We start from the raw sequence: 21,453 nt of genomic DNA, 5'->3' as shown, positions 1-21,453 counted from the left end.
TGCTCTACACCAGGTGGTGGGAAAGTGTCACAAACAGCCAATCAGAGGGGATTTTCCTCTTAGGGCTGAAATTTGCTAGAAGACTAGAGCTTCTCATCATTGCAAAATTGGCTCCAGCCCTGGCCAAAATTCCACCACTCATGAAAAAAATCACGAGAATTGACAACACCCACAGAAGCAAATTTAATCCACTGTAAAACTGAGTGCTTTGTCAAAAGGAAAGTTAAACCAAATATAGTTCCAAACTAGACCACTGGGGGATGCTGCTCATAGTGACTACCGCTCTGGGAAGAAGAAGAAGAATAAGAGGGGGTACAGGAAAAGGACCAGCTTTGTGCAGGAAAGCCTGGAGAAGTTATTTTGACTGTTTCATTTCTTATCTCGACAAAGATGTGTTGGGCTTTCCAAGCAAGTGTACATTTTATAATATAAACAACAATATGGTTCTTTGCAACTTTATCCAAAATGGCAGGAACAAACAACAAACATAGTAATAGTACCAACATCTAGCTCTTATATAGTTTTTTCACATGCAGATCTCAAATCACTTTACAAAGTGCCATTTTCCACCTGCAAAAAGGGGATAAGTGGCTTGCCCAAGGTCACAGAGTGGCAGAGCTGGGATTAGAACAGAAATCTCCCAAGTTCCAGTCTAATGCCATATCTACTGTGACACACTGCCTCCTGTGACTGCCTACATTTTTTATTTTTGTTTTAACTATGCAATTTTAACATTGCATTAATAGGGGTTTCTTTGCATTTAATAGACTCTGATTTGATAACACAGAAAGATGCTTTCATGTAACAAAGCTAAACTTTTAGCTAGTGAATTTCCTATTCCATTTTATTTTCCCTTTGATGCACAGGTCTATTCCTTTACCAGAGACTCATTTCAAAGGTCTCCCTGTATTTGTCTGTGATTGGCATGTGAAAAATATTCGTTTATGAGGTCCTTCCATAACTATTCATTTAAGTGGGCTCCACTGTAAATCATTACCAGATTTCTCAGTAACAAAAAACAAAACCATCCAAAAATGTACTGGCTTTTACACTCCATGCCTCCCAGAATTTATACAATTGAACGAACTGGAAACTTGGAGATCACTTAAAACTTTATTTTACATAGCGCCTAAAACTGTCCAAAATGTTTTATAGTATTCATTAATACAAGACAGTGATGGAAGAGACTTATGAATTTCTAGTCCATCTCCCTGTCAAAGCAGGATTCTCCTTACTAATGCAGGATGTGGTACATGGTATAAATTACAGAACCCAGTGGTGTAAATAATATGGTGAATACATTAAAGCTTCAGTAAAAATAATAGAGCAAGAGGCAGGGGAGAAAAGGTATTTTGAGATAAGATCTAGAACAGAGGTGGGCAAACTACGGCCCGCGGGCCACATCCAGCCCGTGGGGCCGTCCTCCCCTGCCCCTGAGCTCCTGGTCAGCTCTGGCCCCTCCCCTGCTGTCCCCCCTCCCCCACAGCCTCAGCTCAGGGTGTCAGCAGTGCGGCTCAGGGACAGATTTAACAGTGAACACAGGGTGCCCTGGCATGGGCCCCCCCCCCCAACAACAGAGGGGCCCCAGAGCCAGGCACGTGGGCAGCTCAGCACCGGCGTACCCCCCGCGGGAGGGAGAGGGGCCTGCAATGCGGGGGCAGGGGACCAGGTGGGCGGTGCAGGTGGCAGGAGCATGGGGAACATGGACCGAGAACTCAGGAGGAGAACCGGGCGGCCGCACAGCTGGCCGGAAAGAAGCGGCACTTTGAAGGGGAAACCACCGCTTCTCTCCAGCTGCACAGCTGCCCCTACTCCTCCTGAGTCCTCCACCCATGTTCGCAGGGCCACATTCCAAAAGGAGATGGGGGGATTTGGGGGGGGGGGGCTTGGGGCAGTGGATCCCAGGAGGGAGCAGGGAGGAGGGGTTGGATGGTGGGGTGGGGTCCTGGGGGGCGGTTAGGGGCAGGAGGTCCCAGGAGGGGGCAGTCAGGTGACAAGGGGGGTTGGACAGGGGACGGGGATCCCAGGAGGGGACAGTCAGGGGACGGGGATCCCAGGAGGGGACAGTCAGGGGACAAGGAACAGGGGGGTTGGATGGGTCAGAGGTTCTGAGGGGGCAGTCAGGGGGCAGGAAGTAGGAGGGGCAGATAGAGGGTGGGGGGGCAGGCTGTTTGGGAAGACACAGCCTTCCCTACCCGGCCCTCCATACCATCTCACAACCCCGATGTGGCCCCCAGGCCAAAAATTTTGCCCACCCCTGACCTAGAATGAGATGGAAAATTAACAAAGTGGAGAGATTCAGGCAAGCTATTCCAGGCAGCAGGACCCACAGGTTGGAAGGCTCTCATAACTATAGTCATAGAATCATAGCAGATTAGGGTTGGAAGAGACCTCAGGAAGTCATCTAGTCCAGCCCCCATAGAATCTATTAAATATGCACAGATTCACATCCAAATCATTGTAATGTACATTTGTAGGGTTTTTTTGGGCAGACTCAATAAAAATAATGCTGTCTCCTCCTTCGGCCCACCCATCCAGGGTTTAGTGGGTCCTGGGACTTGCTATGAAAAATGATATTTGTATATTTGTTAATATCACAGCACACTTAATTGCTACCTGGGAGGCTATGAAAAGTGGTAAGTGATATTAACATACAAACAAGTATCACTTTTCACAGATAGCTAGTAAGTCTGCTGTGAAAAGTGATACTTGCATGTTTGTTAATATCACTTTTCCCAGCAAGCCCCAGGACCCATTAAGCACTGGATGGGGGGGACTGAAGGGAGAGGCAGCAGGGCCAGGGGCGATGGTAGGATGTATGTGAGGCCAGGAAGGCAGCGGGGGCCAGGGACAATGGGGGTGGGTGATGAGCCCCACTGTCGCGGGGCCAGAGCCAAGGCCTGGTGTCTGGGGACAGGAACTGCGTGGCTAGAGCCAGCAATCAAAGTCCCCTGCCACACAGCTGGAGCTGTGGGGCAGCACCCAGAGCTAGTGCTTGCCGCTGCACGGCCAGAGCCAGGAGCTGGATTCCAGAGCCCAGGAGTGCGTGGCTGTAGCCCGCACCCACCGCTGCATGGCTGGAGCCAGCACTCACTGCTACAGGGCCAGGGGTCGGCCATGTGAGTCAGCTTCTGCCACTGCGTGGCCAGAGCCTGGGGCCGGCACCTGCTGCTATGCAGCTGGGGAAAGGATCAGCACCATGGGCTAGGGTCACATTGCTGGAGCCTGGGGCCAGCGCCCGCCACTGCATAGCCAGAACTGGGGGCCAGAGGCCAACTGAAGCTCCACAGCCGGAGCCGAGGGTCAGAACCTGCTGCCCTGCGGCCAAAGCCAGGGGTTGATGCCTGTTTGGAGACTGCTGCCCTGCGGCACAGGGTCGGTGCCTGTGGCCAGCGCCTGCCACTGCACAGCTGGAGCCCAGGACTGCAGCCGGGAGCCAGCACCTGCTGCCACAGAGCTGGAACCAGGGGCCAGAGGCTGAATCCCCGCAGCTGGAGCCCAGGGCCATGTGGCCAGAGCCAGGAGGGGGAGAAAGAGGGTCAATACCCGCTGCCCCGTGGTTGGAGCCCAGGGCCACAAGGCCCAGGCTCCTGAAGTCCCGCCACTGGAGCCTGCCGCCCAACCTCCCTCCCCACAATGTGGGTCAAGAACTCACCTGGCTCCTGCTGCGTTGCGTCCCACCTCTCTCCAGAGGCAGTGCAGGGCAGCGCATCCAGGAGCAACAAGGAGGGGCCGATTCTATGCCCCACCCATCGCCACCTAGGAGGCTGTCGTGGCCGCATGCGGCCATGGAGGCCACATTTGAGAAACGTTGATCTAGACCATCAGATATTAGGAGAATATCTCCACTAATGTTTTACCAAAGCTGCCTCTTAGTCTGGCTGTACTAGAAATCTTTCCTCCGTGGAGAGGGAGTGCACTGGCCCTGCTGAGGCTTCAGGCATTTGCCCTACAGGGGGTTCAGAGAGGAGGTGAATTAATGACCAAAGTAAAAGGCCAATTTGAGTTGCCCAAGGCAGAAAACAAGATTATCTTGTCTTAGACACAAGCCTTCAATTTTCAACAGCTGGGGATCCATTCCCAATTGTAGCAAGCAGGTGAGGGGAATGGGTCCCACAAGAAAGGCAGGCTAACCCACCCCTCAAAATGTTATAGTGTGCACATTGACTGAAGACTGATGCATGGATGACATTACTACTGCAGGCTGCATCTATGAGAACTGACCTGCTGAGCCCAGTTCCCCCATCCCCAAGTCACCTAGAAGTTGCAGCCTCTGCCATTCCTCAAGACCTAGGACAAACTGATGAGTGCATCAGATAGCAGTAGGATGTCTAAGGAGTATTAGAAGCAGTAAGAGCTTCACAGCCACTAATCTAGGACCACTTGCAGAAGGCCAATCCTTACCTCTAAAAGCAACATCCTGCTTTCTGCCTGATATGAACTCTCATCCCTGGGGTGCAGAAAAGGCAAAGATCTCTTCAGAGAGGAGATTTGCTTCCCCTTTTTAGATATATGTCATATTTATTTCAAATTGAGCCTGAAGCACGGAGATCAGCACCTGCAAAGGCTCAGAAAACTCAGTTCTGCACCATCACATGGATAGGATTAACTGAAGAAAGGTAATTCAATAGGCGAAATTTCCAGCTTCAGAAAAAATATTTTTGAATGGAAAGGCATTGAAATTGAGTGCGTCAAAGATATCAGGGACAGGAATCTTCCTGTGCAGCTGTGAAGGCAGAACTGGTCACCTAGTGCAGCTTAGCACTCAGCCAAGTCAGCGTCTGTCCCCATCTCCCTGGAGACTGGTAACCCAACTTCAAAATCCCTGGACCTGAATATGAAGAAAAGCAGCAAAAATATCACACCACACATTGTGAAAACAACAGAAGGAATGCTGAAGGGTGAGATTCAGGAAAGTCAACACGAGTGATATCTATGAAAAATAGAACATAATGCTTTCTCTCAATGGAACACAACAGAAACCCACTGTCCAAGCAACACTGTTAAATAAAGGCAGTGCTATCTCTGGGAGTCCCTATTTTATAGAAGAGCACCCATTTACCCTTTCCATGACAGATCAACATGTAAGGTCAGACTTTTCCACGGCTTGTCAGGTCTTACTGAGGATGTTGGGCCATATGGAATTTCTTAAAAAATTATCAAGAAAATACACCAAACAGAATCAGCTCTAGAAAAACTAAATGTTAAGAAAAGGAAGTGATGATCTAAGCTGAAGTCCTTAGTTTTCTACTCTAATGCCCCATTACCAACAACCATCTCTATGCAGCATGTTCCATCCTGCACACTGCTCTCCTGAGGCTTTCGGAGCAAGATACTTCGGGCTGCTGCTGCTGAATGTTTATTAGTGTAAATGTTAAGAGCGATGTCTGATCTTCACACACTATGAACGACATTTGTTTAAAAGGCTGAATCCAAAATCTTCACAAGGATCAGCAAAAAGGAATCCCTGCCAGGCAGCTTAGGAAAAATACGCAAATGTCTGTTTACACAGAAAATAGTTTAACTCTTAACAGGAAACTCAAATAAGTCAAGCAGCTTTTAACACAAAGATTTCTATTCCCCAGAGCCCCCGCCGAAGTGAACCATAAGTACAGAATGATTTATGTCCATCTCCATTACAACAAGATAATTACAGCCTTAATAATACTGCAGGAGCTGCAACTCCCATAGAAAGTCTCTCACCACAAGGGAAATGGGCTTTCCTACCTTTGGCCATTTAGGATTTAAGAGTCGTGCTTTGATTGCATCATCCAGTGCCTTGTCGTACTGCTGGATTTTCATGTATGCTGCAGATCGGTTACTGTACAGGATGCAATTCTGAGGATCGACTCCCAGGGCTTCATTGTACAGCATAATAGCTGTATGAAAATCACCATCATGACAGGCCTGGTTACTCTGACGAACTTTCTCAACAAACTCAGCCTTGCTCAACATGGGGCCGTCAGGGCTTCTTTCTCCAAAAGATTTTGATCCAAAAAAAGGAATCTGCAGACAGAAAATGTTAACCAAAAGTACTAATTACTCACTTTCATATCATTTTCTTAAAGATTTTAAAAGTAGAAGAAACGATATAGTATAAGATAAAACCATTAACATTTTAGCAATTTAAAATTTGGGTCAGGGAATGAGAACTTCTTCCAGTTTTTTAATTTGTTATCTATTAGTCATTTTGTAAATGTTTTGTACTAGAGGTTGCAAAAACTTTCCCATGAAGCATGATCAGCAAACAATGTCTTCATGATCTCCTAAAAAGATGACTACCTCCTCCAGACAGAAGGATGTATTAACCAGTCTTATAACTTACTGAACTCACTGAGTTTTTGTTTAAATACAGCTATGCTATTTGACTATCACTTCACGCACATTCCTTGGTTAGAGTGGAAGGGAAATGGTGTGCAGATTGGGAGAGTTTGATAAATAGGTTAGCAAATAAAAGTGTGTGTGTGTGAAGATGTGTTAAGATGTCATTAAGCAAGTGTGACTATGTGGGCATACTCATACAGGGAGGTTGGTAAGCAGATGTACACAAGTTAGTGCCTATGAAGGGTCCACACCATGTCAAGAGAAGTTTGAGAGTGAGGGTGAACCAGGATTTATTGGGAACACAGCCTAAATAATCATCCTGTTGACTTGTTCACCAGTGTTGTAACCCTCTGATCTCATGAAGGTATGATAGTATTGGAGAGCACAGAAATAAAAGTCTGCAATTACACTGTTTAGCGTCTTTCAATTAATTATAAGCCTCTAAGGATGCAAAGCAAGCAGTAGTTTCTAATTCCAAAGACTATTTTATTTATTGATAACTTTAACAGATATTATGCACACATGGAATATTCAAAGACTATTGTATCAATTGTATAAATGTTATATGTATCTGTATGGGCTAGGTAGTCTATGGGGGAGTTATAGGAATTTCCTGCAGGAACTAAAGTCACTGGGGGTAAGGGTAAAGGGGAGGAGGGGTAATCAATGCAAATCTCTAGGCTGGTAACCAGTCTGGAGAAGCCTCATCCCCACCCCACAGGGGAAAATGCATCTACTCATTTAACCAAGTTCAAGAAACTGACAAAGAAAGGAAAGGAAAACTGTACAAACTGACCAGCCTGATATAGAAAAGGACATCAATCTCACCTGATACAAGATTGTCATGATGCTGTGACCAAGAGGGATAGGCCCAGCAGAAAGGGCCTGAAGGACTTTGAAACTTGCCAAAACCCTTGCCAAAAAGATGGATGACTGCTTGGTAAACTAAGGCTTTGGCTACACTTGCACTTCAAAGCGCTGCCGCAGCAGCGCTTTGAAGCGCCAGCGCTGTCCGTACTCCACCTCCCTGTGGGGAATAACGTACAGCGCTGGGAGCCGCGCTCCCAGCGCTGGGGCTTTGACCACACTGGCGCTTTGCAGCGCTGCAATTTGCAGCGCTGGAGAGGGTGTGTTTTCACACCCTGCTGCAGCGCTGCAAATTTGCAAGTGTAGCCAAGGCCTTTAAGACATTCATGTGAGCTGTTTATTGTTTTTGAAGATATGTTTTTTCTGCTTTTGTTCTGAATACTTTATGAAGGCTGGCTAGTCACTGGTTAATCCTGTGATTGTTCCTGAGAAAGAGCAAAACTGCAAGTGTTGAACTAAACTCAGACCTGCTCAGATAATCAGTGAATTGCAGCCTAAATCCCCACTCTACAGAAAGTGTTGTGGAACTGAGATATAAGTGCCTTCAGGAAGGTCACAAAGGGTTCAGAGGTGCAGTTGCCTTGAGAACTGAGACAAACTCAACAAACAGCTTTGTTTTTTAACAAACATTTTGAAAGTCATCCAGAACATGAACTAAGATCACCCAATAATCTGTGAACAGACAAACCTTCGGAGTCAAAAATAGGTGAAACTGTGTTATATCAAACTTGCTTTGATCCACCGGAGTGCGCAGCTCCCTGCCCCCCAGAGCACTGCTTTACTGCGTTATATCCGAAAAGACGGTTACTCACCGTAGAAACTGTTGTTCTTCGAGATGTGTTGCTCCTATCCATTCCAGTTAGGTGTGCGCGCCGCGCGTGCACGGCTCTCTGGAACATTTTTACCCTAGCAACTCCGGCGGGCCGGCTGGGCGCCCCCTGGAGTGGCACCGCTATGGCGCTGGATATATACCCCAGCCGGCCCGTCCGCCCCTCAGTTCCTTCTTGCCGGCTACTCCGACAGTGGGGAAGGAGGGCGGGTCTGGAATGGATAGGAGCAACACTTCTCGAAGAACAAGTTACTACGGTGAGTAACCGTCTTTTCTTCTTCGAGTGATTGCTCCTATGCATTCCAGTTAGGTGATTCCCAAGCCTTACCTAGGCGGTGGGGTCGGAGTGAGACGTAGCAGAGTGTAAGACTGCTGAGCCGAAGGCTGCATCGTCTCTGGATTGCTGCACCAACGCGTAGTGGGAAGCGAAGGTGTGGACAGAAGACCAGGTGGCCGCTCTACAGATGTCCTGGATGGGAACATGGGCCAGGAAGGCGGACGACGAGGCTTGCGCTCTCGTCGAGTGAGCGGTGAGGCGGCATGGTGGCACGCGAGCAAGCTCGTAGCATGTCCTAGCCTCTTTAATCTTTCCTCGTATGGGACCCTCTCTAAACCCCTAATCATTTTAGTTGCCCTTTTCTGAACCTTTTCTAGTGCTAGAATATCTTTTTTGAGGTGAGGAGACCACATCTGTACACAGTAGTCGAGATGTGGGCGTACCATGGATTTATATAAGGGCAATAATATATTCTCAGTCTTATTCTCTATCCCCTTTTTAATTATTCCTAACATCCTGTTTGCTTTTTTGACCGCCTCTGCACACTGCGTGGACATCTTCAGAGAACTATCCACGATGACGCCAAGATCTTTTTCCTGACTCGTTGTAGCTAAATTAGCCCCCATCATGTTGTATGTATAGTTAGGGTTATTTTTTCCAATGTGCATTACTTTACATTTATCCATATATAATGTAAGTAAGGCTTACTGTACAGGTAGTGGAGTCTCCATCACTGACAATTAAAGGTTCTTTTTCCCCTAAAAGATCTGCTCTAGGAATTATTTGGGGAAGTTCTATGGCCTGTGTTATATAGGATGTCAGACTAGATCACAATAGTCCCTTCTGACCTTGTAATCTATGAATCTAGATTCTCCTTTGAGTAATTGTGCACACATATATTCCACTGCAGGTGACTCATCAGCAGTTCCCTTACAGGTGGAGGGGCTTCAGGTCATCTGAACAGAGACTGTAACACTGACTTGCCAAAGCTGGCATCGTCACAAGAGGCCTGAGCGATGGCATAATGTGTGGAAAAGATATGTACACATGACCATGTTGCTACTTTGCAGTAACTCCTATCAGAATATTGCTCAGAAAAGCTGATGAAGTGGACTGAGCCCTAGTGAAGTGAGCCATTATTCTCAGTAGAGGAGAAACTTTAGCAAAGCTTAATGTACTCAAAAAATCCAATGTGAAATTCTCTGAGCTGACACTGATTGACCTCTAACTGTCTCAGCACAGGCTACAAAGGCCTGGGAGAGACTCTGAAGGATCTAATGCAGTCCAAGTAGAAGGTCAAATCCCTCTGAACCATCTGAGCTATGAAGTCTTTCTTCAGCTTTGAAAGAATGGGGTTTCAAGAAGAAGACTAGAAGAGCAATAATTTGGTTCTGATGAAAAGCTACCTTGCACATAAAACTCCAGGTGTCACCTAAGGGAAACCCTGCCTTTATGGAAGGCCACGAAAGGAGGGTCAGCCAGGAGACCTGGAAGTTCAAACACACCTTACGGAAATGACTGCCACCAGAAACGTTATCTTCATAAACGATGAATGTAGTGAGACTGTCATCATAGGTTTAAATGGGGATGTTATCAGTCTGGAGAGGACCAGATTGAGATCCCATACAGCTATGGCATCAGACAGCAGGGGAAGTGTTGAGTAGACTTTTCAATAATTAGGAAACCAAAGGGTGCAAGAAAATGGAAAACCCTTCTACTGGCAGATGTAATGCAGATATGGAAGCCAGCTGGACTCCCAAGGAATTAATTCAAAGGCCCAATGATTTCAGGTACAACAGACAGTCTAGCACATGTCTGACCTCTGTGTGATGGGGTGATACGTGCTGACATTGTGCACAAATTGAAAATCTGTCACTTGGCTATATACATGGCTAATTGGATTCTTTTCTGCTGCTCACCAAGATGCCCTGAATATCTCAACAGCACAGTTTCTTGTAGGAATTCAACCAGAGATCATCCATGCCATGAGATGATGACACTGGATGTTGGAATGCTGCGACTTTCCCTGGTTCTGAAACAGGAGATCCTTGACTAGAGGTAAAATTATCAGTAACTGGACAGAAAGTTGATGTACATCTGTGAATCAATATTCTCCTGGCCATATTGGTGGAATGAGAATTATTGTTGATGTCTCTTTTCATTTTCCTGAGTACCCTTGGAACGATAGCAACTGGAGGGAATGCATGCAGAAAATTATTGGACCAAGGGAGAAGGAAGACTTCTGTGATGGAGCAGAGGCTGCAGCCCATCCTGGAGCAAAATCTCCAGCTCTTATTGTTCAGGTTGGTCACAAACAAGTCTATTACCAGGCACACAAGTGGTGAAAGATCTGGAGAATGTCTTTTCGGATTGACTGTTAATGTTGATCTATGAAATCCTGATGGGGGAATCTGCAATTGTATCTCTCATTCCTCGAACACCTTCTGTACACATTGTTTCTTATACATAGATTCCACGGGATGACTGCTTCCTAGCATAACTGAGATGATCTTGCGACTCCCTGCTTGTTTAGATACAACATGGCAATGGTGTTGTCCGTAAGAAAATTTATCACCTCATTCTTGATGGTGGACAATCATCTCACAGGCCTGACACATAGATCAGAGATCTACCACATTAATATGGAGTATAACTTCTTGGGGTGACCAAAGAGTTGACCTGAAGTTGAACAAGATGGGCCCTCAGCCTTTGGTAGGTGCATCCGTTACCAGAGTCACAGTCAATCTGGTGCATTAACTGCAGCAGTACATATATGCACACAATCACTCAAAGGAAAATCATATTATTTGCCTCTGGGCTAGTGTTAAATCTCAGCATTAAAGACTGAAGGGAACTGTTTTTTTGGGCTTTGGTGGATGGGATTAGCCCTGTATTAACAAATTCTGACGTGAAACATGGATAGATTGTTTTTTGTATGATAACATTCGCTACATTTAATCAATGTACTGACTGCCTGGGGCTGCTGCCATGGAGACATACCCAAACTCACCAAACTGCAAGTTCAAGAAAACATTAATACTTTCTCTTCCTTGTTTCCCAATTTACATGCAGGGGTCTCCTTCTCCCCCCAACAATTCACAGTTCAGCGTGAAGTGCTGCTCTGCACAGGACAAAATGAAGTGTCAGTATCTGAACTGTTCTCATTGATCATCATTATATAAACCTCTGGAGAAAATCAGACACTTCTTTAAGAGAGGGCTTGGATATATGGAGGCATCACTGGACAAGTGACTTCCTCCATTAGACGTAATCAAGAGGAAATTTTTTTAACATAATTCAAATAAATGAGATCTGACTGTATTTTGCTGGAAGTACACCTCTACCCCGATATAACGCGACCTGATATAACATGAATTCGGATATATTGCAGTAAAGCAGTGCTCGGGGGGAGGGGGGGGGAGGGACTGCGCACTCCTGGATCAAGTTTAATATAACATGGTTTCACCTATAACAAGGTAAGATTTTTTGGCTCCCAAGGACAGCGTTATATCAGGGTAGAGGTGTATTCCCCATTAGCTAAAAAACAATTACAAGGAGAGAAGAGCAACATGCTACTTAATTTTAAGACAAGAATATGGCCAAGTTGCATGTATTCTGAAGACAAACAATTACCCTTCACCTGTTTTAGAGCAGAGCACAGATGTCCTCACACCAAACTGAAATCCATCAGAACTTCTGAATGCTCTCACAATAAAGCACGTTATCTTATAGGTTTGAGACAGCTCAGGATGTGGAGGGAGGTTCACAGTTCAAAACCAGTGGAATGCTACCAACATGAAGGTACTCTTGTCCCAGAGATTGGAATTAAGCAGTTAATAGTCCCCAAACCCACCAATTACCTCTTTTACCATCCACAGAACATGACACATTCATCTGCCAGATCTGCAACAGCCAGAGAAATGCATCTTCACTAAGACATTGTTAACCTCAATAAGCACCAGGGAGAGAATCTCCTAGTTCATCCAACCACTGATTACTGCTTACTATAGCCTCCTTGCTTTATCACAAAAATGACCCAGGACCAACATTCATCACTCCAGCAGAGGCTACCATCAACCCCAAAGACAGGTCAAGCATTCTCTTAAAAACACTGATGTTTTAACATGAAAGATTACTTGATACTCCAGAACAACTTCTATCTAAAATACCCATCAGCAGCTCCTTTCCAAGTGTATTAAACAGTGTTCACTTCCCATGGCCTGCAGTTCCAAATGCAAGGAACCCTCCCACTGAAATCCACAGTGAATGCAGAGAACTTTGACTGGGATAATTGCTACCAGCTGAACAGAGGTGCCGCAATTTACCATTAGAAAATATCACATACAGCAGCTCTGAAAAAAGGAAGCAAGTCCAATATTACTGATGACAACTTTATTAATGTTAATCAATACATGGAATAAGCAGACTAAAGTCCTGGAGAAATGCTTGAAGGCCCAAAGTCTGATCTACATTTTTCAGTTTATACACCTGTTTTCAGATTAATTACATTTTTTTAATAGGTGGTTTCTTTTCCAAAAACCAAATGAGTCACTGTGGCCTTTCCAGATAGTGGCAAGGTCTGCATTCAAAAGGAAGGGTCATGACTTCCTAGCCAGACAGAGTTGGTAAAAGGCTGACTGGACCACACTGCACTCTGATCATCAAACAGCAGCTGGGAGGGGGCAACTAAAGTCCCCCCACAAAAAAAACCCTACTAGAAGTGAACATACTCCCTTAAAGAGACTGATGTTACTTCTGCCATTTCCTCCAGCTGCTTCCCCAATCCACATCATCACATAATTTTTGTCTGGGTTGCACTGCAGCCAGCTCACTCTTATCCATGCCCCTATTTCAACCAGACTCTGGATGAGGCTCTAAAATGCATTATCCAAGTCCAATCAGACAGACACACAGAGATGGGTGTCAGCATACTGACAACACTGCATTCCATACCTCCTTGCTATCACTCCTAACAGCCCCATCTACACCTTGAAGAGGAGAGGTAACAGAATGTCACTCTGTGGGACTGCACAATTGACAGCCCTTTGGGAAAAAGAGCAATGTCTCATGACTATCTCTACCTCTCTGAAAAAAAAAGAACAAAGTAATAAAAGGGAAGCCTTCTCCACTCCTACCAGGGTCCCCAGGCAAGTCAGCAATACCTCACAGGCAGCTGACAGATCTAATATCACCAGCATGGACACCTGATCTTCATTCATCACCCAAAGGAGACTGCAGTCTCTCTCTGCCAAAGCCAGGCCTATATCCACACTAATAAAAGGTCAAGGAGATCAAAGGCATTCTAGAGGCTGTGAGCATTTTCTCAGCACAACCTTCTCCAAAATCTTACAACAAAGGGACAATGTGATACTGGTCAATAATTAACTACATTGTTAGTGTCAAGTGATGACTGCTTGAACAAAGCATGCACTAATTCTTCTTTCTAAGCATGAGGCAGCCTGCCCTTATTGAGGGGCAAACAAAGGACCCAATACTCCACACTGGCCTCCACCAAGAAGGAAACAGGTCCAAAACACTGCTTGCAGGACAAAGCTCTCCCCATTTTCAGTACCTCAATGAGAATCTCTGCCTGAAACTCTAGCATACAAGACGAGGCCGTTGTTCCTTCAAGACCATGTTCTGCCACCAGGAAAGCAGACAGCCTATCCTTAATCTGAAATGTTGTCTGCAAAACAAAAAGAAATATCCTCAATAGGAAGGAGTCAGACCTGCTAAGACTGTCTGGGTCTACAACCCGAAACAAACCTGCTGTCCAAGATTTTTCACATATTACGTAGGAAAAGGGGTTTTTTTGGCACCTCCCAGACACCCACTGCATATTTCCCTTCACCTTGACAATTGTTATACTATATTCATTCTCTCTCACCAGAAAAAGGATTAGGTTTTTTGCTTGTTTGTTCAGACAAGACAGATCTACTGCAGTACAGCAAATGCATACAGCAGGGTTTCCGGTTTTGAAGAACTACAAAACTAGCTTTCTTTAACTAATGCATTGCAACTGTAATATTACTGACAATCTTTTGCTCTGACCTTCCCCTCTAAGGAACTGAATCCATTCTATCTTGCTAAATATCGCAGATCATCATCACTTGTGGAGGGGAGGTAAGAGGGAAAGAGAGAGAGCGCAGTATAGTCAGAAAGAGAATCCATAATATCTTATCCACTAGTCACAGGCAATAAACAAGGAGAGACACCTTAGAGTAAAAACACAGGATTTGGGTCTATCAGCAGAAAGCCTGGGTGTATTCTTCAGGCCTGATTCCATCATTAAGCCTACAGCACATATCAAGGAAATAAATCAGCTGCTAGAATGAAGAGGGGAGGAGGGCCCTCACCCTCTGTTTAACCTGACTAAATGTGAGCAGCACTGGGACTTAGCCATGGTGGGCACTGGCTTCACTAACTCTGGTCATTTTAGTCATAATATAAACAATCTCAAAGGGCACAGAATTTCAGACAAGCTACATCTATTTCTCAATTGTATCTTTAACGGTGTTCTCTTAAATAAGAAGTGTCATTCTCTGGTTTGTTACAGAGAAAGATGGGGGGGCGAGGTGATGAAACAACATAGGTCAGTGAAATTCCACATCTGTGATCATTTGTCCTTAAGTGGTGACAGATCAGGAATTCCAGAATTCCTCTTCAACTAAAATAGTGTTCAATTAAAAAAATAAACCCCCAAACACCTGCCAAGACATTTAGAACAGCTGTATTTTAACAAGTAAAAGTTCCCAATTATAAGTGTTAAAATTGTCTCCAGCAGGGAACTGTGACCAGCTGTGAAATGACAACTAAATTTCATTCAAAGCTTAATAGGATTACTGTGAAGAAACCATCTTCAGCTCTGCACAGTTCACAGCATATACCACTTTCATTCTCATCACCTCCATTCAACCACAACAAGGAAGACAGATGCGACTATTTGTTTGGGAGCATCCTTGTTAACCTATTACAACGTTGCTCAACACTGTGTAAACTGGTACCCTCCAACACAGGAATTCAGGCACTGCAGATCTCATAAGGCTAAACCTCAGGAAGTTTAAAGCAAAATACAAATTGTATCTACAGATCAGTGGCCATATTTATCATTAGGTATGCCACAGCAACTCAAATTCATCAACCTGGTTTTGATCACAGATTTCAGCAGCCATTTAATTCTGTCCTTCCCTCCAGAGAAAGTAGAGAAATCTCAGACACACCCAAAAGTGTATTAAAGAAATTAATCTTAATTAACAATATTTTGCATTTACAGAGCAACCTTTTATCCAAAGGACCTCAACTAACTATTAGAACATTAAGGACAACAATCATCCTGTTAGAAAACTTTGAATCACATACCTGAGAACTGAACCTTTTGTCCATAATCCACCTAAAATGCAACTATAATACAGTAGTTCAAACAAATACCCCCTCTATAGATCAAATGTTGGTGGCAAGTCCATAATTAAAACTGAAAGACTGTCAAAACCCTTTCTTTAACTTCTTCACTTCCACAAAAAAGATCTTAATACCTTAAGAATGCCATGTAGGGGGGCTGTATATTTTACATCTACTGAAATACTTCCTACAATACTCATTAAAATATCAGAAAAACCATGACATGAAAGGGAAAAACCAAACAGGGAAAACTAGCATTACAGAAGGACACTAAAAAACAAAACAAAACAAAGTACAGTGACATTTACTCACTCTAAATATATGTTACCAAAAACAACTCAAATATAGAACTGAGCTGCATTCTGAAGAATAACTCTGCAATATCATACTATACAGTTTCTTCTCCAACATTACTACTATATTTATCTAACCTTTTCATTTATTCACCTAAATTGGAAATGTCTGCTTTTATAAAAAGCTTGTGTTTTCCTATTCCAAACTCTGGAGGGTTATTGTTTTTGAAAAGAAAGTGCCTGGGACAAAAGTCCAAGAACAAACAAGGAAGCTGCAGTTCCTCACAATAACTTCCATAGTCCTTGCAGCCAATACATTTTCTACAGCCAGTTCTCCACTTCTGAGCAGATATCAAATCTTGCCAAACCACACACACATCCTTCACCCAATCAGAGTACGAGTTTTTACAGAAATAGCGTAGCGAGAGGAGACAAGCCATTGAAAATGTATGTTTAACAATATGAACTCCTAGTTCTATTTCCCAGCCCACTGTGGCATCTGCTTAAATGAAGAACAGCAATTGCTTTAATCTGGATTTCTTCTTAGAAAATTATTATAAAATATTATACAGAGAGCATGTCACCGTATCTTCAAAACAGGTAGGATTTCATAAGAGAACAGGACAGCTTTTCATAAGATATATACCAAAATACCCGAAAGTTACACTTTTTCTGTCTTGAGAATAGGATCCACCACATCTTAAAGACACCACATGCTCACTTCAAGCTCATTCCCAAACTGCATAAGGTGTTGGTGTTTTGATGCTCATGAAAATCTATTTCTACACCTAAAAATATAAACTGTGATTTACCTAAAAATATAAATACCTTAAATCATCAGAAATACCTAAAACAGAAAGCCCTACCCATAAATTACAGGCCTGTACTGCTTTGAAAGAAAAAAAAACATTTTGAAACTGGATTTTCAGATTGGAAAGCTCATTTGTAAATGTAACTTCTTCCCTAATGGATTAAAAATCAGAACCAACAAAATTTAGCTTTCTATTTCTAAGATTATACTGACCAAATTCTACACTTAGTAACATCTGTGCCATCCCTCTATCTAGTTATTGCTGTGCAACAACAAACATCAGTAAAAAAAACCCACACCAGTAAAATCCTACTTTTAATACTAAAATGAGCACCACATACAGGAAGCAAGACTTGAGTTCCGAATCATTTCTACCATATCTTTTCAGACAATAATCTTCTTTTAATTCAGCTATATTCAAAACCACAACTAAGGTCACATAAGCAATGCCTGATTGTTGATATATTTAGTTTCAAATTTAATTACTGAAAATAATTGATAGGCTTGAGCAATGTGAAGTAAGTTATAGGAAAACCTTTACTCTTAAGGTTTGTCTACACAAATACAGTTGGCAGCAAGTAGGGATGTAAATCTACCTCACACTGGCCTGCCATGCACTAAGGATATGTCTACACAGCAAAGAAAAATCCACAGCTGACCCATGCCATCCGACTCAGGCTCTGAGGCAGTTTCACTGTTGTGTAGACTTCCAGGCTCAGGCTGCAGCCTGGGCTTTAGGACCCAGTGGGGGCTGGAAGGGTCCCAGACCCCTGAAATCTACACAGCGATGAAACAGCCCCACAGCCCAAGTTAGCTGGCACAGGCCTGCTGCAGGTTTTTCTTTCTGCATAGACATTCCCCCAGGGTCTGTGTGGACCCTGCTGCTGTGCCCTGGAAGTTCTTTAGTGCACTTTGTTCTACTCTCATTTCAAATAAGGGTAAATCAAAGCGCACTAGGAAACTTTTAGTGTGTGGCAGCATGGTCCATGCTGACACTTAGTCTGCAGCAGGCTAACTTGAGGTAGGTTTACAGCTGAATTTGCTGCAAACTAAATGTTTATGTAAGCAAGTCCTTAGCTTATAGGTCTTTGTGCACTTAAGGCTTTTTCAAATCCCTCCTCACAACACATTTGAAGCATGATAACAAATCCAACCAATAATGGCTAAACAGATGGAGGAGAGATTACGGATAACCTATTTATTTTAATCTTGTAATTGATATTTTTAATTTTTGGAAATTACAGAGTTATGCACACAGTTAGTTTATGTTGCTATTACCACCATCCTCTCTCTCCTTCTGCCATTCTGATTATTTATTACAACCAATGTTACACTGCTTCTTAAATTAAACTGGAAGCTCTATGTGTCTGTACAGTGTTTTGCACAATCAGGTCAAAATCCTGGGGCTTCTGGATAATACCGTAATTTAAAAAAGGAGATACTCTCATTTTTATAAAGTGATCAAAATCCCAAACACAAAATTAATGTATTCTTTTCATTTCATTTTCTACACAGATTTAATTTAAATAAGATGCAAACACTAGGGTGAAAGAAGAACCTTACTTCAGCTACTAATATACATTTTGTAACTGTACAGCTTTCAATGCATCAAATTTCTGATTTAGAAATGCATTTAGGGTTAGATCCACTGTCTCATGCACAAACTTGTCAAAATAATAGTAATTTATATAAAACTACAATATCCCTTAAAATTCACTAATCCAAGTCTATTGAAACACAGGTTCAAGCTGTGTATAAACTCAATGCACCACCAGTTACTGTACTAATGATCCCATTGAAATAATCACATTATTGCCCACTGTCAAAGTAAGCTTAAAAATTTCAGAGTAGCAGCGGTATTAGTCTGTATCCTCAAAAAGAACAGGAGTACTTGTGGCACCGTAGACACTAACAAATTTATTTGAGCATAAGCTTTCGTGGGCTACAGCCCACTTCTTCGGATGCATAGAGTGGAAGTGGGCTGTAGCCCACGAAAGCTTATGCTCAAATAAATTTGTTAGTCTGTAAGGCGCCACAAGTACTCCTGTTCTTTAAGCTTACAAAGCTTCTCTCACTCAAACTGTATTGGCAGTGACACTGTTAACCAGACTACTTTCAAGCTCTTTGAATTCAGCAGATAGCCTGTCCTCATCACACACCCATCCTGGCAACATGATCTCACAGATATTATGCACTGCACATCAAAGAGCACTAACTTTGAGAACATTTTCCTTGCTGAGATTGAGCCTTGCCACTGGACATCTCTATCTGCCCTTCAGTCCCCGAAGGCCATCCCATGTTAATTTAGCAACTGCTTAGGTGATAGTTAAATTAAACCTTTCCATGCTTCTGTCCATCTTGCCAGGGAAATAAAGGATAGGTGGAATCACCAAGAATCATGACTGCTACAGAAAACATGTTAAGGACAATTGAACAGTCTGCGTTGAGATCTACTCGTGAAAAGCACACAATAAGTAAGTATTTTTATTTTACTCCAAAACTATGTCTACACTACTGCGGTAAGTCAACCTGCGCTATGCAACTCCAGCTACGTGAACAACATAGCTGGAGTTGACATACCTTAGTGACTTACCGTGGGGGTCAACAGGAGAAAATCTCCCATCGACTTACCTTACTCTTCTCCTCAGGGGTAGAGTACAGGGGTCAACTGGAGAGCAATCTGCTGGTCATTTGGTGGGTCTTTACTAGACCCATTAACTTGACTGCCGGTGGCTCAATCTCATAGCATGGATCCCGGCTGTATTGTAGACCTGCCCCAAGTGCCCAAAATTCCTGAAGACATGTGGGTATCCCACAACACTTAATGACTGCCCCACAATACACAATGACACTTTCCCACAAGATCATGTGCCTCAAAGCAGCATGGAGGACATTACAACACATTTTTTGCCAATGCAACTTTACTTGATTCTGTGTGGACACAATATATTGGCACAAGTGGCAGAGTGTAAACCTGCTCTACCCACATGCTCCAACTTCTAGTGTAGACAAGACCTATCCTAGGTATTTTTCATCACACCTAATCCTGTGTTAAGGGCATAAAAAGAACATCTGTGGCCAGAGCAGTGACCAAGTATCCCTGCAGAGCTAGAAATAAGCCATTTCCCTGCTACACAACTGTTATGGGGCAAGAACAGTAAACCCCCTATTATCATCACGCTGCCTACAAGGGGAGAGGGGATCGCTCCAGGCCGGTGAGGGGGCGGAGGGAGCAAACACCGGGGTTGCTCCCGGCCGGTGGGGGAAGGAGCAAACACCGGGGTTGCTCGGCCGTGGGGGAAGGAGCAAACACCCGGGGGTTGCTCGGCCGGTGGGGAAGGAGCAAACACCCGGGGTTGCTCGGCCGGTGTGGGGAAGGAGCAAACACCGGGGTTGCTCCGGTGGGGGAAGGAGCAAACACCCGGGGGTTGCTCCGGCCGGTGGGGAAGGAGCAAACACCGGGGGTTGCTCCGGCCGGTGGGAAGGAGCAAACACCCGGGGGTTGCTCCCGGCCGGTGGGGGAAGGAGCAAACACCCGGGGGTTGCTCGGCCGGTGGGGGAAGGAGCAAACACCCGGGGGTTGCTCCCGGCCGGTGGGGAAGGAGCAAACACCCGGGGGTTGCTCCCGGCCGGTGGGGGAAGGAGCAAACACCCGGGGTTGCTCCCGGCCGGTGGGGAAGGAGCAAACACCCGGGGGTTGCTCCCGGCCGGTGGGGAAGGAGCAAACACCCGGGGTTGCTCCCGGCCGGTGGGGAAGGAGCAAACACCCGGGGTTGCTCCCGGCCGGTGGGGGAAGGAGCAAACACCCGGGGGTTGCTCCCGGCCGGTGAGGGGAAAGGAGCAAACACCCGGGGGGGTTGCTCCCGGCCGGTGAGGGGGAAAGGAGCAAACACCCGGGGGTTGCTCCCGGCCGGTGGGGAAGGAGCAAACACCGGGGTTGCTCGCTCCCGGCCGGTGAGGGGGAAGGAGCAAACACCGGGGTTGCTCGCTCCCGGCCGGTGGGGGAGGAGCAAACACCGGGCGGGGGTTGCTCCCGGCCGGTGAGGGGGAAGGAGCAAACACCGGGGTTGCTCGCTCCCGGCCGGTGAGGGGAAGGAGCAAACACCGGGGTTGCTCGCTCCCGGCCGGTGAGGGGGAAGGAGCAAACACCGGGGGTTGCTCGCTCCCGGCCGGTGAGGGGGAAGGAGCAAACACCGGGGTTGCTCGCTCCCGGCCGGTGAGGGGAAGGAGCAAACACCGGGGGTTGCTCGCTCCCGGCCGGTGAGGGGGAAAGGAGCAAACACCGGGGTTGCTCGCTCCCGGCCGGGGAAGGAACAAGCGCCGTTCCGGGGGGTCGCTCGCTCCCGGGCCGAGCCCTCCACTTCCCCTTTCCACCAAGGGGCTCCCGCCGCCCCCGCCACACGGCCACGGCCCCGGCCCCGGCCCCGCCGGCCCACCTACAACTTACTTGGGGAGGCTCCAGGTCCCGCCGCTGCTGCTGCCGCTTGCGTGCCCAGCCCCCAGTTACGGCCCCCGGCGGGGCGGGCGGCGGCGCCTGTTGCTCCATGGAGCTCGGGCTCGGGCTCCTCCTCCTCAGGGGGCCGCCGTCACCCCCCACTCCGGCTCCCAGCCCCGGCGCCATGATCCGGGCTCCGGCTGCTGCGGGACCCGCGCG

General features: G+C 45.7%; 1 protein-coding gene across 4 annotated transcripts in view; it reads right to left on the bottom strand.

Moving 5' to 3' along the window:
* The window catches only part of TTC28 (tetratricopeptide repeat domain 28), a 445,830-nt gene extending 424,377 nt beyond the window's left edge, over nucleotides 1–21,453 (bottom strand). For 2 of the 4 annotated variants that reach the window (XM_039504811.1, XM_039504812.1), the window contains exons 1-2: nucleotides 21,247–21,453; nucleotides 5,728–6,006 (exon numbers count right to left, since the gene is read on the bottom strand). In XM_039504811.1, the coding sequence (XP_039360745.1) occupies nucleotides 5,728–6,006; nucleotides 21,247–21,420 (453 nt within the window). In that variant the 5' untranslated portion in view covers nucleotides 21,421–21,453. Of the gene's footprint in view, nucleotides 1–5,727; nucleotides 6,007–13,869; nucleotides 13,971–21,246 lie in introns of those variants that run through there. The other 2 variants (XM_039504813.1, XM_039504814.1) reach the window with 2 other exon arrangements.

The sequence above is a fragment of the Mauremys reevesii genome, linkage group 18 (assembly GCF_016161935.1).
Source record: "Mauremys reevesii isolate NIE-2019 linkage group 18, ASM1616193v1, whole genome shotgun sequence".
In the NCBI taxonomy this organism is placed as follows: domain Eukaryota; kingdom Metazoa; phylum Chordata; order Testudines; family Geoemydidae; genus Mauremys; species Mauremys reevesii.
The sequence above is the reverse complement of the archived record's forward strand: the minus strand, read 5'-3'. Positions and strand labels throughout refer to the sequence as shown.